This window comes from Lethenteron reissneri, chromosome 26 (genome assembly GCF_015708825.2).
Source record: "Lethenteron reissneri isolate LAM-NWPU_2019-01 chromosome 26, ASM1570882v1, whole genome shotgun sequence".
Taxonomy (NCBI): domain Eukaryota; kingdom Metazoa; phylum Chordata; class Hyperoartia; order Petromyzontiformes; family Petromyzontidae; genus Lethenteron; species Lethenteron reissneri.
Genome location: NC_083804.1, coordinates 7,696,327 through 7,722,886, shown reverse-complemented (window position 1 = coordinate 7,722,886; position 26,560 = coordinate 7,696,327). Strand labels below are relative to the sequence as shown.

Here is a 26,560-nt window from a genome sequence, read left to right as displayed (position 1 = left end):
CTCCCCACCCAGCCCCACCCTCCCCACCCAACCCCATCCTCCCCACCCTCCCCACCCAGCCCCATCCCACCCAGCCCCACCCCTCCCATATTTGGATGCCCGACGGACGGACACAATAATCCCCTGTGGGCTGGTGTAACCTGGCGGTTCCTACCAGTAACAAAATCATTTGGCCAGACATCCCAATGAAGGGAATGCTCCTTCAGAAAGCGTCTCGAGTCTCGGCGGTGTTTTCCTGGGTAGGTAAACTGGGCCATTACACCAACCATTCCAGGCTGACCGATTGACACCAGTGCGGGATTATCCTAGTAGCACAAGTAGCTACACGTGTAGCTACGAGCCCCGCACTTTCAAGGGCCCCGCGCTGAATGCTTTCAAGCTATCAATTCCGGTTCAGTGATTTTGCACTTGCTCTATTACTATAGTACTACACTGCCTTCAACTTTTATGAACGACTGGGTGTTTAAGGTTAGCAATTTGTCGTATTGTCTGGCTGTATAGCAAATGAAAAAATACAATTACTTTACTATGCAAGTAAAAAAATGTGTGTTTGAATATTTATGTGTTTTTTTAATGTAGGGCCCCTTTATAAAACACATGCTACAGGCCCCGCACCAACTTAATCCGGCACTGACAAGCGACAAGACATTCTTTGCAAGGCGTTGCGAAAGGTGCCGTCCCCTCGTGGGGCTCAAGGAGAGGCCGAGCGAAGTGACTTCACGAGCGCGGGTTTCAGGCCACGTCGTCTCTGCCGGGGAGCCGTTGGTTCACCGCGGCGAGAGCTCCGAATGAAGAAGCGGTGGGGTGGGGTGCCGGGAAAGATCACGAGGCCCGACCCTGCGGGATTGCACGTGCAGTCTCTCTCTCTCGCCTCCCCCCTCTCCTGCGTGGTGCTCCCACCGAGCGCTGCTCCCAGACACAAGGGGGCTCTTTGACTCCCCCGTCTCCACGCGCTCTTCTCGGGCCACGTGCTCCCCACCCCTCCCACGCGCGCGCATTCCACACGAAGCCCATGTGACGACGGCCACACGGCGTCGGGGCCGCGTATTCAACCGCCGCAGTCGAGGCCCTTCTCAGCCTTCGTGCCAGCGAGGCCGCATGCCACCGGGATTGCCCGATGACAATCTTGTCTGCGCGTGTGAGCGGCATTGCGCTATGAACCCACGTGCAACCATGTAACAATTACACGTACGGCCCTCTTTGTCAATCCATCGCACGACGAGGGGGGCCTCCCTCCCCACGCCGTGCGGGTTGCGCATGTTGTTTGACCATACTTCACCAAGCCGGTCAATGCGGGTTTGGCGAAGGTGGAATACATAATGGATGGTTTTGCTGGACTACCCTCTGCTGCCCACAATGCTTAGTCCGCCTGGGGGGGGTCACCCATACAAGCACTATCGAGGCTCGATCCTTTTTGCGCGTTTAGTTTGTTCTCCTTCCTCCGATTGCGTACGGTGTGAAAGAAGTTCCACATACACGCGCCCCTGCTTGGCTTCTTAACATCTGGCGAGCTCGGGTGCATGCCGGGTGATTTGGTCACCGAACACGAGACAACAATAATACAAATTAAATCGTCATCACAAATGTCTGCCAGCCGTTACTCGGTCGCGATGGAGAGTAATAACGTCGAGGTTTATGGGCAAACTCCTTCATTCACACACGACTCAACGACATAGATGTGATGGACGCATGCCCTCATTCAGTTGTAGAATTCGCGATTCATAACGCCTGTTGTTTAGTCAGGAAGTGCTTGTTCTATTGACTCGCCCCCGCCACGGGGAATGTGAAATATCTACCCGGTGGTCCTGGGTTCTAAACGGGATGCGAGCAGCACATCAAGCGCTCATTCGAGTCACACAATGCAACGTCCACACATATGGGGGGGGAGGGTCAGCAACCCTCCTGCTGTACTGCCATCTCCTGGTCAATTGGCAGCCCGGCAGATTAGGGAGTCACGCGGCATATTCATGCGAACTTGCCAACCCTGCCGATTTAAGCGGTTGGCGGCCGATCGTGTAGCACCCCTTCACTGCCTGCCAATTTACGAAGTAAAAATGTTGTCAAATGTTTCAATATTTCCCACCCCCCACCCAGAATGTTCTTCAGCGGAACAATCTCCTTTGGCCCTGCCTCTTGACACCCTTAACAGTGACCATGGGGCCGTCCATAAATGACGTCACGCACCTAGGGGGGGGCAGACATTTGTGACGATGTGTGACGAGGGGGTTTGAGAAATGTGACGTCACATTAAAATTCTCAACTTTAAATAAATATAGACAACACGTTCTACTTTTTCATAAATGTTTTCTCCTACAACATCAGAGTGCAGCGCCACATTAAATACGCACTACAATGACAATAGTTTAAAGCGATTTGAAGCATGTTTTATTTTGGAGGTGGGGGGGCAGAGCTTTGTGACGTCATATTTGAGGGGGGTCTCACTTTTTGTGACGCCGTGTGACGAAGGGGGGGGAGGGGTAAAAAATCGTCCAAAATCGCGTGACGTCATTTATGGACGGCCCCATGGCACAGCGACACGAGTTCGCGGATCTGGACTCCTTCAGGGTAACAACTCAAATTTAATGCCAGCTTTATTTTTGGGCGGTCATTGATGACCAGGCTGAGCAGGACAACAACTTATCGCAACTCTCGAATCTGGTTGAATGACCGTGGCAGGTGAAACACAGATTCAGACCCCACGATATAACCAGCGGCGCGGGGTTCAACATTGTTCCGACACGGCCATCAGGAATCCCCCCTCCCCCCCAAACCACTCTGGTACTTTAACCTGTCGTAATTGTGAGTGCAGAGTCATTGGTGGACAAAGTGCAGACATTATCAACTCCGCTACACTTGCGATATCCCGGATTCAAACGCGGGTGCTGTGCAGTGCTGGGCTCGGCAGCTCTGACAATATTCATTATTAATCTCGCCCCCTCTCCCCCACGGCTAACACTGCGGTAGGGGCTAACAATGCGGTAGGGGCTAACAATGCGGTAGGGGCTAACTCTGGTGCGTCTACCGTAAGCACCACGAGCTTGCCGAACAAGCCGTAACTTCACAGTTCACCTGTGGACTCCCGATGGGTGTGCCGAGCTCGTAAAAGACTGCTGTAATAGAATCCCGATCTTAACCAGATCCATCGCACTGTCCTCATACGTAACCCCCTTAGCACCAAGCTGAACGCAAAATCCTCTCGGTATCAAGTAAGCTTCATCTGGACAACGCTGCGGTAAGTTTATACAACTCTAACACGAACCCAACCGTAACCAGAACCCCAACCCAACACCAAACACTAATCCCAACTCCAACGCAATCCTAACACAAACCCTCTGCCTGAACACAACAACGCCATGCCTAACACAACAAACCAATAACTAACACTAACAACAGTAAGCATATCGTATCTCTTACGACAATAATAACCAAAATCATTACCCATGTGCTCCATCCCCGACTCCGGCAAGTAGCCTCCGACACCAAGTGCAAATTGTACGCGTTACAAATTAGCATTACGATTCAAACCCTGGCAGTAAACACAACATTACGGTGGGGCAGTTGGGGGTGGCTGTGTTGATTTTTTTTCAAACTTTTAAAACTGCACCTTCTTCAAGTTAGTTAGTGTTCCCTCTTCCCCATTTTGAAGAGCGCCTTTCTGAAGAGCGGTCCACGCTCAAGTCGGCAGAGAAGCGGCCGACGCCGCCACGCCAGCGAGATGCAGCACGGGCAGAAACAGAATGAGAATGGTTTGGTTTTCACATACCCGGGGAATCCGATGAGCTATAAAGCTCGTTGTCACATATCCAGCAAGGAGCGGGTAAGAACGTTACAACAACAACAAACGCCGTTTTGGTGGGGGGGAGGAAGGGGGTTACTTTCCGCATCATTGCAGCGCAACAACAGAGTCAAGTTACACGCGACTCACCGGAGCGGTGCGCTTATCAGGACGGGGGTGGAGATGAAGACGATGATGGTGGTGATCGTGGTGGCGATGATGGAGGGGTGTGGGGGGCCGTGTATTGAAGAGGTTGCGAGTTGGGCACAGGTCGAGAGCTCACCTGTCGTCTTCACCCGTGTACGATCTACTCTTCGCAACGCCCAAGAGACCCGTCTTCTCAGTGCCGTCCTTCATCTCCATCGCGATTCCACAACCTCGTGGCGGCCTGGCCGACTCCCCTCCAACCGCGTACGTCGTGGGCTTCCCCTCGCCTCCCCTCGCAGTCTCTCGCCTCTAGCCTCCCACCACACCACCAGCACCACCACCCCGTACTTTTACTTCCCCTCGAGCCTGCCCTCTTAACAGCCAAGCCTGCCCCCCGAGGTGGAACCACCGGGTTCACGGTTGAAATTCGAGCGAATGTGAGACACCGCGCGTTCGTGTCCGTCCGGTCACCCACGCCGTATGAACGCGCCTCGTGTCCCTTTACCGCGTTATTATTATTAATAACAACAATAATAATAACGAATGACTCGACCGAGGAACTAATTGCTTCGAATTGCCTGGCGTCGCATGGGTCGCGAATGTTGCAGCGCGCACACACGCACACGCACGCGGGCTGGAACAAGGCGCAGAGTGGAGTGTCCAAGGGCACTTGCTGCTGCTGCTGCCTTCGTCTGTAATCGCGCTTGCTGCCTGCTGCCGACCCGTGTGCAACACCACCCACAAGCACGCACGCGCACCTCAACAACAAAGAGACTTGCACACGGCACCACCACCAAAGTTGCAAGCGGCACCAATAGCTTTTTTTTTTGAAGTGGAGGGGGGGTGTTACCGAACGATAGAGATGCAACTTTGTTATCACCCCCCCCCCCCCAAACCCAGACGACAACCGCCTACCTAACCAACACCTCACACCCACCCCCTCCACCCCTGCCTTGCTGATGCTGTGACATGATCTCCGATGTTCTCTTTCACCGGTGCTGGCAACTTCTTCGCGAACCGAATGACAGCAGCGTTCACTCGATTCAGTTCCACGAAGAAGAGTTGCGCAGACTATACAGACAGGGTGTTCGGTTTCGGCGGAAAGCTCCCAGCGCGTGGAGAGCGAAACGTCGGACAACATGGCCGTGCAGCAACATTGGAGAAGTTACACCGCAACACCGGCCACAGTGCGGTGACGTCACGCACATTAACTCCTCACAAGGTTCCACTTTCATTCCGCCTTCCTTCTGTGCGGTGGTTATTCGGGGTTGGTGCGGTTAACTTGGGGGTTATTTTTTTCCTAGCATACTTTTCCGGAGTCTCCACAGGTGGCAAAGGTGGTGTTCACTCCCTCGCCAAGGATGCAGGAGGTCGTGGGTTCGATCCCGAACCTGACGCCTGCTGCTGTATATTTGGAGTTTGCATTTTCTCCTCGTGGCCGCGTGGATTTTTTTCCGGGTCCTCCGGTTTTTCCCCTCCACGTTTAAAAGGACGCTTTTAAAGTATTCGGCTGCTGTACATGTCCACGTGATAAGCCACTTCGCTGAGCTATCACTTTTGGCCAGGTCGCTCCTAAAAATATCGATATAGCTCAGTGGGTCTCACCTGGTAAAATCATGAAAAGTAAAAGTATCAAACTCAATTTGAAGCGTTCGTGACTGTATGAATCTATACTCTTTGGTTGAGTTGTAAAAGGGCACGTTAATAGTTAACCACACGGTGACAGCGAGATGGATACTTGAAGTGCTCGTGTCGAGTGGAGTTGCAATTGATTAGCCGGCCGAGTTGTCCTGAACTATGGCACACACCACGTGGGGCCGGTGTGGTATGCAGCACGTGGAGCCGTGTGCAACACAGCACGTGGAGCCGTGTGCAAAACAGCAAGTGGGGCTGTATGCAACACAGCACGTGGAGCCGTGTGCAACACAGCACGTGGAGCCGTGTGCAACACAGCAAGTGGAGCCGTGTGCAACACAGCACGTGGAGCCGTGTGCAACACAGCACGTGGGGCCGTGTGCAACACAGCAAGTGGGGCCGTGTGCACACGAAGTTTGGAGGGGATTGACACCACCACACCCCTCTCCACCCTCATTCCTTAACTGTCTCCCTCCACTCCAAAATGGAGAAGTGGGGGAGCTTTGCAGTGATAACACTGTGTAACCAAAAAACGTGGTTTTTTTCTTTCTGGATAGTAAGTGTTATTTCCTAATTTCTTATGCCTCAAAAGTGCAGAAAATGGCTAATATTCCCCACAAACCTTGCTTTTGGAAATGTACCTATTTTCAATGAGAAAACGTGTACATTTGTGTCTTTCATTCACAAAGTCCTGGTCACAAATTAAAAGTTTGTGGGGAATAATAGCCATTTTCTGTACTTTTGAGGCATAAGCATTACAAAAAATAACACTTAGTAGTTAGTACCCAAGAACAAAAATTATGTTACATAGTGTAATTAGTGCAGAGTAAGGCCATCCCTGTTCTCTGGTGTGCGGTCGCGGTCAAACCCGAATGCACGTCAGACGAGCCGTACGCAAGGGTAACAATTGGACAATTCTAGCTGTGTGCACGGTCTTTAGCTATTCCCGATGCGAGGGTTGGCAGAACACTTCCAATCCCGCTGCATGGAGGCCGCGGGGTGTTTGCTAATGCGTTGGCAGTCGAGAACGGCCACTGGGTTCAGGAACCCATCTGCACGGTCCCTTAGCATCCCCTCTTATGTTTGGTTATTTAATAATTGTATGAGTTGCTTGCTTAACTTTTCTCCGTCTTAACTCTTGTAACTTTCTGATCCCGGCTCCGACTAAGAATCTGTGAAAAAGTGCTTCGTGGCTCATCAGATTCCCCCAGGATGAAATCATATTCTGATTTCTCCCGCACACATTTCTAACTCCCTCCCGAACACACGAAAAAAACAGTTTTGAAAGTAAATAAAATTCAACTTTACCGGATAAATAACATTACAGTCGCGTATAGACGATATCAGCGCGAGCGTGCTTTGGGTGTCGCACATTACACGGTAACGAAACCCGTGGGCCTCGCCTAGATCGACTCAGCCTTAAACGAGCACTCCGAGCGGTGTGTTTGTGGTTGGTGATGGAGCCACCTGCCCACTCCCCGTTGTTGCATCAATTTGAACACTTTGTGTTCATGGCCAGAAACTCGTGAAGGAAGTGAAGAGTGAGCGAGAGCGAGCCTTGTAAAGTAAAGACCGGATGGATGTCTTGAGTAAGGATGTCTCGAGTAAGGATGTCTCGGCTCTTTTAAGTCGGCGGTCTACCACCGGCCAAGGCCGTGTGTGCATTACACACGGGTGGTGTCACGTGCTTCGTCTGCTGCTGCTACTGCACGCAGCGCGTGCGTGGAGCCGTGTGCACACGAGGAGTCGCTGGCGGAGTGCGGCGCTGGTGGTGGAGGTGCGGCGGCGGTGGTGGTGTAGGGGAGTGGCGGTGGTGGTGGTGGTGCAGGTGCGGCGGTGGTGGTGTAGGGGTGTGGCGGTGGTGGTGGTGGTGCAGGTGCGGCGGTGGTGGTGGTGGTGTAGGGGAGCGGCGGTGGTGGTGGTGGTGCAGGTGCGGCGGTGGTGGTGGTGGTGGTGCAGGTGCGGCGGTGGTGGTGGTGATGGTGCAGGTGAGGCGGTGGTGGTGGTAGTGCAGGTGAGGCGGTGGTGGTGGTGGTGTAGGGGAGCGGCGGTGGTGGTGCAGGTGCGGCGGTGGTGGTGGTGTAGGGGTGCGGCGGCGGTGGTGGTGGTGGTGCAGGTGAGGCGGTGGTGGTGCAGCGGTGGTGGTGGTGTAGGGGAGCGGCGGTGGTGCTGGTGGTGGTGCAGCGGTTAGCGCGCTGCGCTACTGAGCGGGCGACTCGAGTTCGATTCCCCCAACACCTGTGACGATTATCTGAACCGGGCTTGGGCGCTCCCCTAGGTCGACTCAGCCTAAAAATGAGCATCTGTTGCGGTGTGTAGACAAAGGCGGCTGGGCGTGGCGATGGCCACACACCCCATCGTGTGACGTGCCGGCCTTCATAGGTGCGCGCTATCAGCACTTGTCCCCCTTTGCCTTCGGGGGTCGGGGATGAGGTCACACCTCAGCACTTCCTTCCCCTCTTCCTCCACCCACGAGGGAGAAGTTCCTCCTTCTTTACTTTGCGCGCACGACGCCCGTCAGGCCCCAGGCAGTGTTTCGGATGCGAGGGCTGGTGGATCGCGCACAGACCGTTTGCGAATTTCTCAAACCCGCCGACTCGGAAGCCAAGCAAACCTGAACTTGGTTGTGCATCGCATGTCCACGGCAGATGGATGCGACTTCGAGAGCTGATCGCGAGCACAATTAAGACATTCCTGCGGCGGGAGCTGGTAGAAACGTTGGGTTGCTTGGTCAATGGCCAGGGTCAACGGCGGCGTGGTGTATTCCGCAAATATGCCCGACTGTGAGGACGGGCACAAGCCGGCGTGAGTAGGTTAAACGTTGAGTTTTATAAGGGCACCACGGGGTGACCAGCCCCTCCCCACCCAGCCCCACCCCACCCAGCCCCACCCCACCCAGCCCCACCCTCCCCACCCAGCCCCACCCTCCCCACCCAGCCCCTCACCACCCTCCACACCCAGCCCCTCCCCACCCTCCCCACCCAGCCCCTCCCCACCCTCCCCTCTCCACCCTCCCCTCCCCACCCAGCCCCTCCCTGCACGACGGACGGACACAATAATCCCCTGTGGGCTGGTGTAACCAGGAGGTTCCTACCAGTATAACGTACGCATCGGTACATGCCTACCTGTCTCCAATCCGTGACGACGCAGCCCCGCTGTCTTCGTCTTGTGTCTCCCACTCCTCTGCCTCGGTCTCGTGTCTCCCACTCCTCTGCCTCGGTCTCGTGTCTCCCACTGATGTACCCATCATCACGTTGACTCTGCTCTGTGATGTTTATGAGCAACTTTTGGTCCTCGCGTTACTGCCGCTGACTCAAACAAATGACCTGCCGTTCACACGCACACACACACAAAATCCCGCTTGTTTATGCTGTGTGTTAGTAAAATGAATAACAGTAACAAACTGTAGTAGCCCTTTTGTCAACCCGCTGCTGGATGAAGCCCTCCCAATGTCGTGTCGGTCATGGGGGGTTGCTTGACCATACTTCACCATGCTGGGCAGTGCACATCTTGCGATGGGCCGTGGGGGTGACCAGGATCGGTTTAAGATATCGCTCGTCGCTGTTGTTGGCCGTGGCCGGGAATCGAACTCAGGTGGCCCGGATCCATAGCTCCTCCAACCACCTGCGTGTTAATATTTAACGTTGTACACGGGGGGCACCGCCTGGAGAAAATCACACGGATATTATTGACTTATTGCGTCAGGGGGCCTCTTGCAGGAGGACACGTCACTAGAACAGCAGTAACGGACAACGGTCGAGGCCAACGATGGAGCGACAGTCAAAGGAGCGAACGCGCCCGAGGAGATTGGAGCTCTGATGTCAGCCCGCGTGCAGGTACCACCAGACGGATCGTGTGCATCGTGATCGATGATGAGAGATGAGCACTTGCTTGGAAAGGCCTTGATCCCGCAGTGGATTGATCGTGGCTGATGATGATGATTTATTTGCATCATCAACTCGAGAAACAACATGCATAATGCAAGGAACAGTAATTCACAATAAAATTAACAAAGTAACTCTCACTTTCCGGAAGGGCATGACCTTGACCTGAAGAGCTGGCAAAACAAAACCCATTTCCTATCATGGAGTTGAGAATTGCTCGCTAGACACCTGCCGAACAACATGTCTGTATTGCAATGTGTCTAATAGATCTGACGATAATACTGGTAGGAACCTCCTGATTACACCAGCCCACAGGGGAGTATTGTGTCCGTCCGTCCGTCGTGCAGGGAGGGGCTGGGTGGGGAGGGAGGGGCTGAGTGGGTGGTGGGAGGGGTAGGGCTGGGTGGGGAGGGGCTGGTCACCCCGTGGTGCCCTTATAAAACTCAAAGTTTAACCTACTCACACCGGCTTGTGCCAGCCCTCACAGTCGGGCATATTTGCGGAATACACCACGCAGCCGTTGACCCTGGCCATTGACCGAGCAACCCAACATTCCTACCAGCTCCCTCCGCAGGAATGTGGCAATAAAACAGCAATAAAACAGGTGTTAAGATGTTAAAACTTCACCGCAAGTATTGTGGTTAGGGGCCATCCATAAATGACGTCACGCGATTTTGGACAATTTTTGACCCCCCCCCCCCCCTCGTCACACGGCGTCACAAAAAGTCAGACCCTCACCTCAAATATGACGTCACAAAACTCTGCCCCCCCCCAAAAAAATATATATATAAAACATGCTTCAAATCGCTTTAAACTATTGCCATTGTAGTGCGTATTTAATGTGGCGCTGCACTCTGATGTTGTAAGGAGAAATAATTTATTAAAAAGTATATTTCATTAAGTAGAACGTGCTGTCTATATTTATTTAAAGTTGCACATTTTGATGTGACGTCACATTTCTCAACCCCCCCCCCCTCGTCACACATCGTCACAAATGTCTGACCCCCCCTCCCCCCCTAGGTGCGTGACGTCATTTATGGACGGCCCTTTAATGCAGACGTGATTCCTTGCAAAATGTTTCAGTTTGGTGTTTTAACATCCTAACACAACTGATTTATTGCCAGAACAGGTAATACCTATTGCTATTTTTTGATACTGGAAAGGGATGTCCCATGATGTTTGAAACTGTACATTGGTTCTGTCTGTGTACTGTACTGCGTGCAGTTTCCTCCTACACTCAAGAGGACATTTTTTTCAATGAAGCTCATTCAAACGCGACATTTACATTATTTGTTTTTAATCAGTACCGATTAAACAGGCAGAAAGCGGTCATGAATGGCAGGGGCTCTCAATGCATGCAACTCGGGCCAAGCGTCATTACAAAGCATAATTACAAAATTGTCAACACGCAATGAATAATGAAGTCCCTCTCCACTAAATTTATCTCGGTTTAAAACAAACACAATTTCTACAGCTCGTGAAATCATTCACCATGTGGGCACGGGTGGCGATTCTAGGGTGCAGTAAATAGGTGGGCGGTCAATATAGGCCAGTGTGTTTGGCTCATGTGAGTTAGAGTTATGGTTGTGGTCTGGTTGGCTACTGGAGACAGGTTAGGGGTAATGAAAGGGTCTCGTTGAGTAGTGTCAGTGAAGTTAGGGGTTAAGGTCTGGTTGCCGAGTGTGCTTGAGGTTAGCGGTTAGACTCGGATCTGGTTGGAGAGTTTGGTTCGAGTTAAGGTGAGTAGTGCTTGGGTCTGGTTGGCTCGTGTGGTTGGGGTTAGTGTTGGGGTTAAGACCAGTACTCTGATTGGCCAGTCTCGTTACTCTCCCTATAACAGCGTGCTCCGTCCCCCCACGCCATTTCGTGGCGCCCCCTCCCCACCCTTCCCCCTTCATCGCTCGTCCCTTTCGCTCTCCCATCGTCGTTCCCGTCTCTTCCTCCTCATCCTCCTCCACAGCAGTAGGAGTCTCAGCGCCCCGTCCACATGAGTCACCGCATCGCAACGCCGGTCAGCAGCGTCGCCACCGCCGCCGTGCAGAGCCCGAGCATCGCCACTTGCCAGCGGCCCCGTCCGATAGAACCGGGGCCACTGGGGCCTCCACCACAGCAATCACCCTCGTCTCGCTCGTACCAGCGGCCGAACAGCGTGACGGACAGAGGAGGGCCCTGCAGGCCCACGTCCGAGTTCATAAGACGCCCATCGTCCAGGACCTGCGTGGCCAGTCACACCACAAAACGCCTCGAGTGGAAACCTCCCCTGGATTGGCACGGATTTCAACAGGAAGCTAAGGGAATATCGTCCGTCCCGTTATCTCGACTGACCCCCCCACCCCCTTGAGAAAAGACGCTGCTGCTGCTACAACTTTCAAACAAGACGCAAATATTTGTAAAAAGAAACGCGGCCATTTGCGCAATTGTGAAAGAAAAAAAGAAACCCATCGTTATTTTCCCGAAGAAGCGATTTGTGGCGCTCTCAGGTCACCATCAAAATACATTTGAGCAAATGTGACCGACTGACAGCAGCAGTGGCGATGCGGCGATAGACAACCGCGGACCGGTGTCTTCGTGATTAGGACTCGTCAACAGGGCAGCATTGGTCACCAATGCTCACTGCTGCAAAGTCTGCCTCAGGGAACCAACCGTGGGTGTATAGTGCAGTCCAACTCAAAGAGCATTGAGGTGTTTACAGCCAGTGCTGGATATTCCACATTCCTATAGAGTTCCTGGGGGGGGGGGATGCATTATCCCAATAGGGAAAGCACTGTTATTTACTCAATTAGGCACTCTTTCTCTCTGACCTCCCTCTGTGACATGGCCAAGAGGCAATCGCAGTGTTATCGATGACAGTGTTGAGTTTTTATTGTTGGTTGGAAAGCATTACTTAGTGAACAGAGCACCGGGCAATAGAGCGTGTGTTCGTGCGTGCGTGTGCGCGTCACAGGACCACGTTGCGCCCACAAAATGATCGGCGACTGCGTTGGTACGGTGGACGTAGAATGACTCCTACGACGCTGACGACGATGACGACGAGGATGATGATGATGGTCATGACAGACGATCAGATGCCGTGCGTGCGTGCGACGAGGTCGCCCCCCGCGCACCTGGAACTGCCCTGGAGCGAGATCCACGCCGCTCAGCAGCACCTCGGGGAAGACGTGGCGGGTGCCGAACGTCCCGGACAGAGAGAAGCGGGAGAAGCGCGTGGCTGCCTCCTTCGTGGGATGGCCGCACGTCTCCTTCTCGGCTCCGGCGCACTTGAGCAGCGTGCAAATCTACAGGTCATGCGCCGCGGGGTGAGGCACGGGTTGAAATGGGGTGATGCGGTGCTGACATGTTAACTACCTCGCCTGGTATACAAGGAGGTCGTGGGTTGGATTCCGACCCTAATGTATGTATTTTTGGATTTTTCTCTGGCTCCTCCGGGTTTTCACTCCATATTTAGAAACATGCCTTTGGAGTATTTGGCTGCTATACATTTCCACGTGATAAGCCACTTCGTTGGGCTATCATTTGTCTCCAGGTCACTTCTTAAAAAGAGCTATATAGCTCAATGGGCCTTACCTGGGAAAATAAAAAATATTTCAGTTTAGAATTAACGGCACGTGGAGAGAGGTGTGCTCACAAACAGCGCGAAGCCACGGCCTCTGTAGTGCTATGTACGTAGGTATGCTGAACTTCTTTCACACCGTACGGAGCCTACCGTGCTATTTGGAGGTGCGGGGGGAAGGACAACAAACTGAACATTAAAAGCAATTCTCAAGAAATTATTTTTCAATCGAGATTACGTAAGTGTACAGCTCCAGTGGTGTCAGAATATCGGCAGGAAGAGCGTTCCAGACGACCGCAGAAGCGCATCTGAAAGCACACAATAAGGTGACTGTTTTTACACACCGCACCAGCTACTCATTTGAGGCTGAGTCGACCTAGGGAAGGCCCAGGACGGATTGATAAAATAGTCACTGGTGTTGGCCATGAGCGGAAATTTTACACGGGTTGTCGGGTTCGTGGTGCGGCACGTTAACCGCTACACCCACCGGTCCCCACCAATAACACCAACAGCCACAATTTGCTATAAAACGACGGTGACGTCACCACAGCCCTCGTACCAGACGAGGTGCTAGGCACCACCACCACCACCTTCGCCGTCACCGGCGATGCTACCTGCAGGTAGTACTGCCCCTCCACCACGTGCAGGCCGCTGAACGCCCCCAACGCGTGCAGCTCCCCGGCTGCCCGCGGCTCCTCGGCCGCCTCCGTGGCAAACTCCAGGTGGCAGCACAGCTCCCCGTGGCACACGGACGCGTTCCCGGCGCCGGCGGCCAGCAGCACCATGGTGAAGGGGTCGTGAAACACGTCGGCGGTGAAGGAGGGTGGCGACGAGGCGCCCGGCGAGGGGGGCGCCAGTGCGAAGGCGTGGCGGCCCCAGTCGGGCCGCTGGTACCCGGGAGCCCGCGGGCTCACGTCGAGCTCGGCGAGCAGCAGGTGCCCGTTGCCGGTGACGGCGTCGTAGTGGTAGGCGCGGGCGCCGTCCGGGCTGTAGATGCCGCTGCCTGCGGTGGGATGCGTGCCGTGGAAGGTGAGATTTTTTTTTGTTATGTTGCGCACGCAAGCCTTTGCGACAGTGTTCTTAGCTATTGTTCAGAGGTGGAGGGAGGGAGGGTGGGGGCCCACTTTCGCCAAGAAGACATCATCAAGTGTGAGGGCCCCCACACATTTGAAACCATTGGGGGTTTGACAGCAGCATAATATGGGGGCGGTTTCATATTTGTGTATTGTCGCGGGCCGCATTAAAGGCGGCCTGCAGTCCTTGCAATGAAGAACACTGCTTTACAACTGTGGTTGCAAGTGTTGATCCACGAGCACAGTCCATCTGTGGTGCCACGACCGCAGAGCCACTCCGCAAGCACCGCGACTCCCCCCCTACCCTCGCCCTGAACGCACACACACCACGCACACACGCCACGCACACACACCACGCACACACACACACGTAGTGTCCCGGTGGGGGATCGCCTGGCACCACGGGTAATCATCCGAAGGGCCCCTAGGTGGGAAATCCCATGGTTTCCCGGTGCCAGGAGATTGGCTGACCCGCCCAGGACAAATCACATTGCGGTCCCCCTAAATTGGCTTAAAATTATATGGGCGCACAGAAGCTCACGAGCCATCCGCAATGAGTCACTCACAGCACCGTGGAGGGGCCAGGGTGAAATATTAAGCGAACACCGGAGACGATGAGGTCAGAGGGAAATCCCCGTGCACACTCGCGGGTGTGTATTCGCCAGCCGGGCGGCCTCACAGCATTCAACGGCGTGCGCATTTGCGCCGCTGTTTAACGCTAGTCTTTGTGTGGAGCGGCTGCGTTGGTGGACGCGCGGCGAGAGTGAGGGCAGAGCCACGCCACGAGCACTCGTTAAAATAGTCGCCTGCAGGTGCGCGCGTGTCCACGTCGCTGCTGTAGTGTTAACTGTCGTACGCGTGTTAGAATATAAACATCAGCAGGGACGCGCGCGTTCGCGCCGCCACTGTAGCATTACCGTATTTTCCCGCATATAACCCGCGGGGTATACCACTTTTTACAAACAAAACAAGACCCTGCGGGGTATATGGAGGTGCGGGCTATCCCAAAAATATTTTACACGTGTGGCGTGTCTAAATCGTTTAATTTTTTCATGGTAGACTATCTACTATGCAACACTTACCTTTGACTAAAGCACTGCTGAATAAACCACTCACACTAAATTGCACATGTTATCACGTTTTAAATGATTCTAATTGTTCGTACAATTAAACGACAATGTTTGAAGTGGGCGCACTTTGTTTACCGGCGACGGGAGAGCTGGGGGGAGAGAGAGATGGGGGGGTTTGGGGGTGGGACAGAGCAAGATCTGTGGTGGTGACAGGAGAGTTGGGGGGAGAGGCAACGGCGTTACCGTAGTGCCGCTATTGTCTGCGCAGTGCGCAATCTACCAGTGCTAAAACTGTACTTATTATCTACCAGTTATGTGTTACTTATTTATTGGATATTTACTTTTGTTACTTATTTACTGTTTTAAGTTCACTCGTTTGCGGTTATTTTGTTTTCTTTGTGCACGTTATGATTTTAGTGTTAACAATTGATAGTGGAATGTATTACAAATGTAAACTTCGTATTAATATGATGGAATTGAGCTGCGGTAACGACGTTAAATATATGAATGCATGCGGGTATATGGAGGTGCGGGCTATCTGAAATTTGTTTACACAAAACGCAATTTTTCCGGGGTATATGCGTATGCGGGCTATATGTGGGAAACTACGGTAGTCAAAATGCGTGCGTGGGTTATAAAATAAATAGCCCGCAGAAGCGCGCGTGTTCATGCTGCCGCTATAGCGTTAGTCGTGGTGCGGGCGCATATTAAATTATATGCGTTAGCAGGGGTGCACGCGTTCCCGCAGCCACCTTCGCATTAGTGGTGGTGTAGGTGAGCGTGTGCGGAGTAACCCCGTGCGGCGGTGAGCCAGCACTTTAGCTATGTCTCTCCGAGAGGGCGCTAGCGCGGGAGGACCGATCACACAATCGGCGGGGGCCCGGCGGGAGCTGAGCGATGCGGTGGAGGAGGGAGTGGAGGGGGTGAATGTAGCACTCCACCTGCCCAGCGAGGGCGGTGGGGCAGGCGTCGGCCCCCACACATCCGTTGGTCTGCCCGTCCCGTCTTGTCCGCCCGGAAATAACTGTTTAGCGACACGGAAACTGAAGGCTGGCGCCGGGGGCAATTTTTTTTTGCTCTGGTTTGTTTCTGGGACATTTTTAGATTGTTTTTTTTTAAATCAAGTTTATCAAATTTGCATCTCTGGGTTTCGGGCAACCCTTTGTTGATTCACTCGTCCCGTTTTGATTTGAGTAAGTCTCTTATAACAGCACAACTTCACCTCACAGTGTCGTTCGGTATTGGATCGTCTTTACGAGAGGTATCATGCATGCACCCTCTGTTACAGAGATGGACGGACACCCTGAATGCAGTAACGCTCTCCACAGATGGACGTACAGACCTAGTGCAGTCCAAGCCTAACGATCTCGGTTGCAAAAAACGTCAAGGCCCCGGCTAGGCCCCGGCTAGGCCCCCCCCCCTCTCACCGGTCATGCGGTTGGTGGTGTTGTGCGTGTTGGCGGCGAGCATGTTGACGGCCATGCCCATGGCCCACGCCGAGTGGAACTGCACGGCGCTCAGGTGCGGCAGCACGTTCATCCACGCTGTGGGGAAGAGCACCGTGTCGACGGCGCCCTCCTCCACCAGTTGCACGGCCGGCGCGCGGAACAGGATGTCGAAGCATGTGAAGACCCCGAGCCGCCCAAAGTCTGTTTCCACGATGACCTGCGCGCGTAACCCACGCGACGACCATGGCCGGCCGTAGCCGGGGAGGGGGGGTATGGGGGTGGCGGCCGGAGGGGTTGCGGGGAAAATCACACTATGTGGACTCCCCCCCCCCCCCCCCCCCAACTAAACCAGTAGTATATTCTTGGTTCTTTCGGTAAAGTCATGTAGAAGGGAAAAAGTAAAATAATAATTTAAAAACTATAAACTTTTCACGACGTTTCGATTGCAACACAAGCAATCATCATCAGGTGTGAAAACCACAGCTTTACCGAAAGAACCAAGAATATGAATTCCTGCAGTCACGAAAGCTTTAAATCGAAATTTAAACCAGAAGTATTACATCTCACACCGTGACGTGAAAGCGTACCAACCCCCCCCCCCCTCCCCAAAGTGCGGTGTGCTGTACCCTCGGGACGACTCTGCATGCGATGATGAGTTGCGTTCAAGTCCTCACCCCCCCCCACCGTCCCCCACCACCCACTCAGCCAGTCCGTCAGGTCACTTGGACAGCTGCGACCCGTTGTGTTGTTCTGTGACACGTATGGCCCCTGACATAGCAGCAGGTTGCGGCGTCATTGGGACATCTGATGGGTCCAGGATAAGAGAGGGCCCCGGCAAGGTCTCCACCAGGCTGGTGAGGGATGTCTGCCTGACCTGACATTGGTGGTGAACTTTCACTCTTTGTATGATGTAAGTGGTTGAGATTTAGAGCTTTGTTCGATGTCAATGGTTGAGCTTTAGGGCTCAACCAATATTGGCGAACATCACTAATATATCAGGAACCCTCCCCCCCCCCCCCCCCCCCCCCCGTGTAACAAGAGTGGACTCAGCGAAACTTCCCTGGGTAATGGACATTATTAGTTTGCACAGACCACAATCATTAATCTTCATACACACGACTTGGTACACGCATCTCCAGCAAAAGAGTCGACTTGAGAGGCGGATCGACGAATCGTCTCCACGGGCCTACCTGTGTGGGCTCAGCAGGTTGGTCAAACTGATCTTCGCCCATGAAGAGTCGATACTGTGGGAACAAATGCAAATATTCTCTGCACAGCCTAACATAGACTGGTGGGGCGAGTGCTATTAGCGAGTACATATTAAGCGTGCACGCAGCACGAGGCACTGCGGTGTGGCCAGCACCCGGCCCGGCCTGGCCCGGCCGCTTTTGTCTATCCTTGATGTTTTACGCACAGCCTCGGTTACTCGGTTAAGACTGCGTCGAAGTAGGGGCGATGTAGAACTGGGTTAAAGTATCGCTCGCCAACGACGTTAAACCGTGACTGGGAATCGGAACGTGGGTCTCGTAGCGCCGCCGTTCCACTGTAGGAACATGCACGCACATTGGTTAGGTGCTCTGCAAACGACAGTGTAGCACCGGGGTTTATTTACCAGGTAAGGCCCACTGAGCTACGTAGCTCTTTTTCAGAAGCGACCTGACCACAAATGATAGCTCAACGAAGTGGCTTATCACGTTGACATTTATAGCAGCCAAATACTCTAAATACATGTTTTTCAATGTTGAGGGGAAAACCGGAGGACCAGGAGAAAAATCCATGCGACCACGGGGAGAGAGAACATGCAAACTCCAAATTTACAGGCGTAAGGGTCGAGATATAACCCACGTCCTCCTGTATACCAGGCGAGGTAGTTAACATCTCGCCACCGTGGCACCAAGTCCAGGTTTTCCAGTCTTTGGTGATATTTTGTCAGCATCGTCCGATATGTTGTATCGAGGCCCGAATTGCGTCGATTAACACGACGGTGAGTTGTTATTGGTTTTCCGTGCTGTGATTGTAATTCTGTGATTTTTTTGTACTAGTCCGAGACTTGGCAAACGCGTCTCGAAGCTTCCGCACCTTGTGATAGCGTCCCACCAGGCGGCCGAGCCGGTCCAGCACCACGTCCGTGTTGAACTGGTAGCGCGAGTCCGGTGGGCAGCGCGGGTCGCTCCCCCTGTCGCACTCCTTCCCGTCGCCCAGGTTCGCCACCAGGTACACACTAAGGTCGCGCGCCAGGCAGCTGAGCCTCGACAGCACCGAGCCCGGTTCCAGATCGTTTGCGCTTGCCCGGTGGAGGGGGGAGGAGGAGGAGAGGCAATGCTTTGAATCGATGTGGCTCCACAGCTGCTGCCAGTCACGGACTGGGACTAAATATCGGCCCAGCTATTTGTAAACACACCGGCCCAGATTCGGGCTATGGGCATTCTTTTTTTTCAATGGGTTGTGCGACAAACTGCATACGAGTAGCCCGATGTGCGATGTGACGGATTCGTGTGATTTTGCTGTGCGATCTCATTGGCCCATTTGAGTTGGTCCAAAAAACAAATGGGCCGGTGAGAAGGAATCTTTCGAGTTGTTGAATATGGGGACTTAATGCCAACTGAGGGTGTAAGTAAGCAATGAAGCATACACATTCGATGTAATTAAATATTTTAATAACAACAATATATGTGAATATGTATTTTTTTGGTAAAAAAAATAAGTGGATATATGTTCTATTTTACTCTGATCACAATTTTCCCACACAGACCGGCCCATCGGAGTGCCCTATGGCCAGTCCGGGCCAGGCTGTCGCTGTGAAGGAACGACGTCGTTGGGACAGCAGAAGTTGTGTATGGTGCTGGAGAGAAATGTGTGTTACGAGTTGTCAGTTAACGGTTATTTTAATGGCAAAACGGCAGCTGCTGGTGGTGGGGAGGTTCCAGTTGTGAGATTAACTTTTTCATTCTTGCGTAGGATGGCAATATGTGCGGGAGCTAAATGCCAATGTCGATACCTGCTGCTAGCTACGAAAGGGCTTCAGGAGAGAGTTTGTGTAGTTTTGCTGTTCCTTCTCCAATGAAGGGGCGCAGGCTGCAGTGGTTTCCCTACACGGTCCATAGTTTTGGTTGCATGGCCACAATCACATGACCGTAGCTTTCCTTTAATTTTCAATTTATGTAGGAGGTGTGCCCATCGGCCTGTGTGTCTTCTGATGCAGTTGATGGTTACACTGGTGTCTTTGAAGAGGTCACCTAGGAGTGGGCGACGGGAGAATGACTTCACGTGGGAAGATAAACTAACCTGCGAGGTTCACAACTGGGAAGATGATGTGATCTTGCAGACGGATCTTTACCTGGGAGGCTGTTCACAGGGCACCCAGACAGGCTGAGTGCTCGGATCGAGAATGTCCTCCATGTAGAACTGCGCCTCTTCCCGTGAGAGTGTCCATCCGTACAGACCGTCCTCCGGACTCACCACGATATCCGCTCCCTGGGTTGGTGCCACGTGAGCGCGCGGGTGAGACCTCGTCTCGCATGAAAGAGAGCTAGGGACGTCGTCTCGTCATCTCGTGCAAGAGAGGCAGAGCAAACACTCAAAAACACGCACAGCAACATCACGACCCAAGCGTTGGAATCTCCCTCGATGAATTAAGAGGTTACATTTTTATTAGAGGGGGCCAGATGGCTTGAAGGTTACAGAGCACTGAGCTAGCAGACTGCTGAGTCCTGGGTTCGAATTCAGGTGTCAGCTGCCTCTGAATTCACCGGGTTTTCAAGTGTAGTATTTCACAAACAAAACAAAACATATATATAGTTCTGTAACTTCCATTCAGCTAAATTCCAAACACACACTCGCGGGCCCTGCTGAAGTTCCTGTGACCACTCCTTCGCTGCGCCGGTGTTGGCTTCAGTTCTTGTCTCGAGGTGGTGCAGCAGCATCGCCGTGTGAATTCAAGCACGTTACATTTAAAACATCGTGTGCTTAAGTCATGCGTCCAATTCCCAGCACGCGACAGTTTTGGACAGCGCTGGCGACGGGCAAACGTCGAAGCAAGACAGCGGAAAGATCCAGTGCCCGATTAAGCTAGTGCGAGGCCTGTAGCATATGTTGTAAAGGGGCCCTAAATAAAAAAAAACACATACATATTTAAAAGACATTTTTAACTTGCATAGTAAAGTAATTGTATTTTTTTCATTTGCTATACAGCCATATAATACGACAAATCGCTAACCTTAAACACCCAGTCGTTCATAAAAGTTTAAGGCGGTATAGAACTATAGTAATAAAGCAAGTGCAGAATCACTGAACCGGAATTTAAAGCTTGAAAGCATTTAGCGCGGGGCCCTTGAAAGTGCAGGGCCTGTCGCATATGTAGCTGCTTTTGCTACTAGGATAATCCGGCACTGGAAAGATCGATTTCAGTGACCGTCGGTGCTGTGAAGGATATCTACTGACTCTACAGTAGTATATAAGACTCTATAGTAGTATCTACTGAACATAGTAGTAACTACTAACTCTATAGTAGTATCTGCTGACTCTATAGTAATATCTACCAACTCTTTGTATCTACTGACTGTAGTCGTATTTACTGACCGTAGGAGTAACTACTAACTCTACAGTAATATCTACCGACTCAATAGCAGTATATGCAAACTCTACAGTAGTGTATACCTACTCTACAGTCGTATCTACCTACTTTATAGTCGTAAATACCGACTCTATTATAGTATATATCGACTCTGCTAAATTAACAGAGTGCCGTGGTGAGGCCTAGTCCCGTGCAGAGTCCCCGGTCTCGCCTAGATTGCCCAGCCGGCCGAGGTGGCGCCTTGGCCGGCTGGGCTGGGCTTGCTACCCCCCCCCCCCAACCATCCCCCCGCCCGCTCTTCAATAGTAGTATCTATGGGCTATAGTAGTATCTACCGACTCTATGGTAGTAACTGCACACATTGGGGTGGGGGGGAGAAGAAGACATAACACTGTGAAGAATTTACGTCAGCGTTGTGTGCATTTTTTTGGCATTTTTTATGCAAATGAGGATTTTTCCCTGCCCCCACCAATTGTGTGTGTGTGCTAGGGCAAACCACGGGTCAGCGTTCTCGCGCATGCGCAGGTGCGTACTTTGGCGTGCACTCAGCGTCGTAATATAATAATAAATAGTAATAGATTGTTAATTTAACTACTTTACATTTGACAGATGGGAAAAGAAATCGCGATTTGTCGGTCGGGGGCTTATTGCGTCGTACATGTTTAGTTTGTTGAAATGTAAAGCCGGCAGTTTGTGAGTTAAAAGCCTCACAAGGGTGTGTACACAGACAGACACACAGATAGACAAAAAATACTTATAAAAGTAAGATAGTACGATCATTGTGTGTTATCTCCTATTGAGGTAGCCAAGGCTTGTTGTTATTGGTCGAACTCACCATACTGGCCGCCTTGCGGATGAGAGGCTCCATGATGTCCAGGTTGCTGTGCATGAGCGTCAGGGCTTCTGCCCGCGTGGGCAGGGTCCCCTGTGCGCGGGGGGACGGCAGGAGCACGGCATGCTCCAACACCGCCGCCGTGAAGCGGCGTCCAGTGGAGCCCTGAGTAGCTCCCTGGGTGCCCCCCAATAGCGTGGCCAGGGTGAGGAGGACACCGAACCAGCACCACCAATAATACCCCCGGACTTCCATCAGCAACGGCGTTTGGACGTAACTGCACCTGCACACGTGCTGTTGGGTTTATAGGCGGTGGCAGGGGAGGAGGAAGGGAGTAGCTGAGTCAGCGAGCAAGAGTATGTATGTATCCATAAGAGGGTTTTTTTTGGGTTAGATCGTGTGAATATAAATGTTTCGTTAAATCCGCCACCACCCTGCACAGCCAATTAGTACGGTTTGTCACATAAACAAAAAAATGCAATTAGTTGCTAGTTCAGCACACCGGTGTGTTGGAGAGTAAACCCACGACATTTACAATTCAAGTACAACGTTTCGCCAGTAATAACAACCAGCCTCATCAGGCGACAGGCAGAATTGTGTACGGATGTTATATATATGTTGAACTTTTTTAGCACCCTACGTAGCCAACCATGCTAATGGGCCGTTCATAAATGACGTCACGCGATTTTGGCCGATTTTTGACCCCCCCCCCCCCCCCCATCGTCACACGGCGTCACAAAAACTCAGACCCCCCCCTCAAATATGACGTCACAAAGCTCTGCCTCCCCCCAAATAAAACATGCTTCAAATCGCTTAAACTATTGTCATCGTAGTGAGTATTCAATGTGCCACTGCACTCTGATGTAGGAGAAAACATTTGTTTAAAAAAAATCTATTTAATTAAGTAGAACGTGTTGTCTATATGTATTTAAAGTTGCGTATTTTGATGTGACATTTCTCAAATCCCCCCCCCCCCCCGTAACACATCGTCACAAATGTCTGAACCCCCCCCCCCCCCCCCAGGTGCGTGACGTCATTTATGGACGGCCCCTAACCGGAGGTGCGGGGGAAAGACAACAAACTGAACTTTAGCCCCAATAGAAATGGCTGACCTAATTGTAGCAGAGAAACCTACGTTAATTTTTCATCGTAGCTATCAGCCGTAATCAATCCATTGCTGAAGAAATTATTTAAGTCCAAAGATCAAATGTGTTGTTGATCGAATCACTGCTCTGCACAAAATACAGTTACATTCGGGTAAAGTTTATGTTTTTGAAATATTATTTTATGTTTACATGTATGGTATACTGTACAATGTTGTCCGTTTTTTGGCTGCCACTCCGTGAATGAAGACGTCCGCCAACGAGATGGAGCGATGACATCAGCTTCGCTTGCAGGTGCTAGGTTGATTATCACATGACGGAATGATATGGGATGGCGTCGGTGTGGTCTTCATCGAGCCGGGAATTGACCATGGCTGACGATGCTATTGCGTTGGCGTTGTAAGCCAAATTACAAATTCCTTTCTCAATAAATTCCAGAACAAGTGCATTGCCTCATTTGGAAGACCGTGCAGAGTAATCCAGAGAAAACCCAATAGGTAATAAGAGGGAATAACACTTAAAACACCGCACGAACGGATTTAGGATTCACGACTCCACTTCCTGTACTGCCATAACCTCATAGCCAACCCAACGATGTTCGGCAATCTCACAATCTTTACATGATCCGCCAACGCTTGTCTCCAGAGAGTAGGATCGCATTTGAGCGCCACCGCACCTATAAAACTATAAACTATTTTTTATTTTGCCAGGTAAATGTGGAGGGGAAAACCGCAAGACCTGGAGAAACATCCACACGACCACGGGGAGAACCTGCAAACTCCACATATAAAACAGGCGTCAGGGTCTCTGGATCGAGCCCACGACCTCATGCATACCAGACCCAAAAGTTAACTTCTCGCCACTGTTGCGCCCTCATTATATCAGCACGTATAATGCTTTAATCAAGTCAGTAAAGTCGAGTTGACGCACGGATGGTGTACAACTCCAACATGCATTTCAGCAAAACCAAAGCGATTAGTGAAATGCACATTTGCACCTGGTTTTTAGTTTAGTTTTACACTGATTTGGGTTTCTGAGGTATTTGAGCAACGCTTTCATCAGTTTGGCCGGTTTAATTTTTTTTCATAATCAGTCCCTGAGTGGCAACGCGGCTTTACAACGGCGTTTCATTCATATCGGGTCATCTTCCCAAGCCTTCCCCCCCCCCCCCCCCCGTGTTACAGATGGACCGAGAAAATGCGTATGCAGCGCCGTCATATCCCGAGCCACCTGCTGGGATGGCTCCCAATCCATCTCCCTGCGTATCCCCAAACTTGGGACTACCCCTCTAGCCCCGAGCTAGCTGCTAGACCTCCTGCTTTTTGTTTTATACGGGTCTCCTGGTGCTCGCTTTTCCTTCCACGTGTATAAACACTCATTAATCGTCTGAAAACACCTTAATATCGAGTATATGTACGTACGTTGAACATATTTCGCAACACCGTACGGAGTCGACCGTGCTAATCGGAGATGCAGTATAGAGAACTTTAGTGCATATTCTTAGGTTTTTTTCGGTAAAGTCACGTAGGTAAAACATTAAAATTAATAAAAATCACGACGTTTCGGAGGCAACACAAGCTTCCGTCTTCAGGTGGAACCGTCACAGCCACGACAGCTGTATCAAGTAAATGTTTTACCTACGTGACTTTACCGAAAAAACCTAAGAATATGAATCCTTGCAGTCACGAAAGCTTCAAATCTAGAACTTTAGTGCAACTGTTGCCGCCCGCTTACCGCCTGGCAGCCTTCCTCTTTGTCTATGGTTCCTACTCAGCAATTGTGCAATTTGCATGAATGATCTTGTTTCTGTTTTATTACACTGCCAGTGCAATATATATATACACTAGCTTGTTTGCCCGTCCTAGGACGGAAGCTGTAATATTTACGAAAAAAATTACCAGAGTATAATTAAACCTTGACTTCAAACTTTCGTGACTGCAGGAATTCATATTCTTGGGTCTTTCGGTAAAGTCACGTAGATAGGTTCAAATAAAATAACAAAAAATATAAAAAAAACTACGACGTTTCGATCGCAACACAAGCGGTCGTCTTCAGGAAAAGGGGGGTTAGCTTCCAAGGCAGACTGTTTATAAGGGTTTGAAATGGGCGAATTTGCGAAAAAGTTTGTCTTTCCACTCGACCTTCTTCTGCGTGAGTGTAAAAATCCACCCACTCATGATTATTAATGAGGGGGGGGGGGCTCATGTGGAGGACCCCACCTGTTCATGATTATTAATGAGGGGGGCTGGTCGACGTGGAGTGACGTCACGCGCGTTACACACAGACATTCTTAGCTCGTATTAGTAATAATTGTATGTATGCCCCCACCCCACACTTATAGTTTTGCAATATCCAGAGCATAATGGACATACACTTGCAGATCATACAGTGAGGGAAAAAAGTATTTTATCCCCTGCTGATTGTGTACGTTTGCCCGCTGACGAAGAAATGAACAGTCTATAATTTTAATGGTAGGTTTATTTGAACAGTGAGAGACAGAATAACAACATTAATAATCATGAGTGGGTATCGTCACTCCGCATGGAGAACCCCCCCCCCTCATTAATAATCATGAGCAGGGGACGTCACTCCACATCGAACAGCCCCCCTCATTAATAATCATGAACAGGTGACGTCCTCGAAATGGACATTCCCCCGCCATTAATAATAATTAGCAGGTGACGTCATTCCACATGGGGGGGCGAGGCGCCTCCTCCCCCCTCCTCGGCGTCAATTTACAACCCTCACTACAAAGGCAGAACCCTCACGTCACGCGATCTCCGCTCTTGAGACATCAAAGTAAAAAGGACGTCATGATGAACAAGGGATTATAACCTTTAAATGAAATAAGTCTGTGTCGCCGCTGCCTTACAAATTGCATACGAATGGATGAATATCACGTCGCGGTCTGCTTTTCACTTGCAAGTTTCAGATTTACTGCAATACACCCGTCCTTATTCTTAGGTTTTTTTCGGTAAAGTCACGTAGGTAAAACATTAAAAAAGTAAAATAAAATAAAAATCACGACGTTTCGGAGGCAACACAAGCTTCCGTCTTCAGGTGGGACCGTCACAGCCACGACAGCTGTATCAAGTAAATGAGAGATTGCAGGAGCTACCACTCCTTGGACGGGCAAAAGGCTAGTAAGGTTTGTCATGTGTGGGGCCCGACGCCCCCACCCCACAGCCCTCGCAGGTGGGGCGCGACGTCCGCCCGTTCCGCTCCCTCCTCCACTGCGTCGGTTGGCTACGTACGGTGCGAGAGAAGTTCAACATACATACTTACAATATTGTGGTGTTCTGGCCTGCACTGCTATTCTGTTATGAAGGGTTGTACAGGTTTGGTCACGGGTCTGTTCGAGGCGATACGGGGTGGAGATTTGCTGTCTTTGTTGCTTGTCGATGTCGCTTGCGTTGGCCAGTTTTTTTGACGATGTCCGATGAACGATGTACAACAGCTAGTCCGCTCTT

The 26,560-nt window shown here is 51.5% G+C and overlaps 2 protein-coding genes and 1 long non-coding RNA gene across 6 annotated transcripts in view; 1 reads left to right on the top strand and 2 right to left on the bottom strand.

Annotated features, from left to right (window-relative positions):
• Positions 1 to 8,819, bottom strand: part of SLC30A2 (solute carrier family 30 member 2) — a 25,648-nt gene extending 16,829 nt beyond the window's left edge. The window contains exon 1 of one of the 3 annotated variants that reach the window (XM_061560008.1): positions 8,683 to 8,819. In XM_061560008.1, coding sequence (XP_061415992.1) covers positions 8,683 to 8,807 — 125 coding nt within the window. In that variant the 5' untranslated portion in view covers positions 8,808 to 8,819. Of the gene's footprint in view, positions 1 to 3,438; positions 3,444 to 4,058; positions 4,675 to 8,682 lie in introns of those variants that run through there. The other 2 variants (XM_061560009.1, XM_061560011.1) reach the window with 2 other exon arrangements.
• On the top strand, positions 2,790 to 11,549 carry LOC133347614 (uncharacterized). Its single transcript, XR_009755740.1, has 3 exons — positions 2,790 to 3,232; positions 9,277 to 9,393; positions 11,402 to 11,549. It is a non-coding gene; the product is annotated as an uncharacterized LOC133347614 (long non-coding RNA).
• LOC133347589 (pantetheinase-like) lies at positions 10,722 to 26,560 on the bottom strand. 2 transcript variants are annotated; one of them, XM_061559991.1, is made up of 9 exons: positions 26,376 to 26,560; positions 21,991 to 22,281; positions 19,920 to 20,056; positions 18,662 to 18,866; positions 17,773 to 17,826; positions 16,562 to 16,799; positions 13,606 to 13,994; positions 12,546 to 12,716; positions 10,722 to 11,655 (listed from the first exon to the last, which is right to left on the bottom strand). In XM_061559991.1, the coding sequence occupies exons 2-9, from the start codon at positions 22,240 to 22,242 to the stop codon at positions 11,434 to 11,436; spliced, it is 1,668 nt and encodes a 555-aa protein (XP_061415975.1). In that variant the 5' UTR covers positions 22,243 to 22,281; positions 26,376 to 26,560; the 3' UTR covers positions 10,722 to 11,433. The 2 variants fall into 2 exon arrangements, with proteins under 2 accessions (XP_061415975.1, XP_061415976.1); XM_061559992.1 differs by lacking the exon at positions 26,376 to 26,560 and having other exon boundaries at positions 21,991 to 22,294.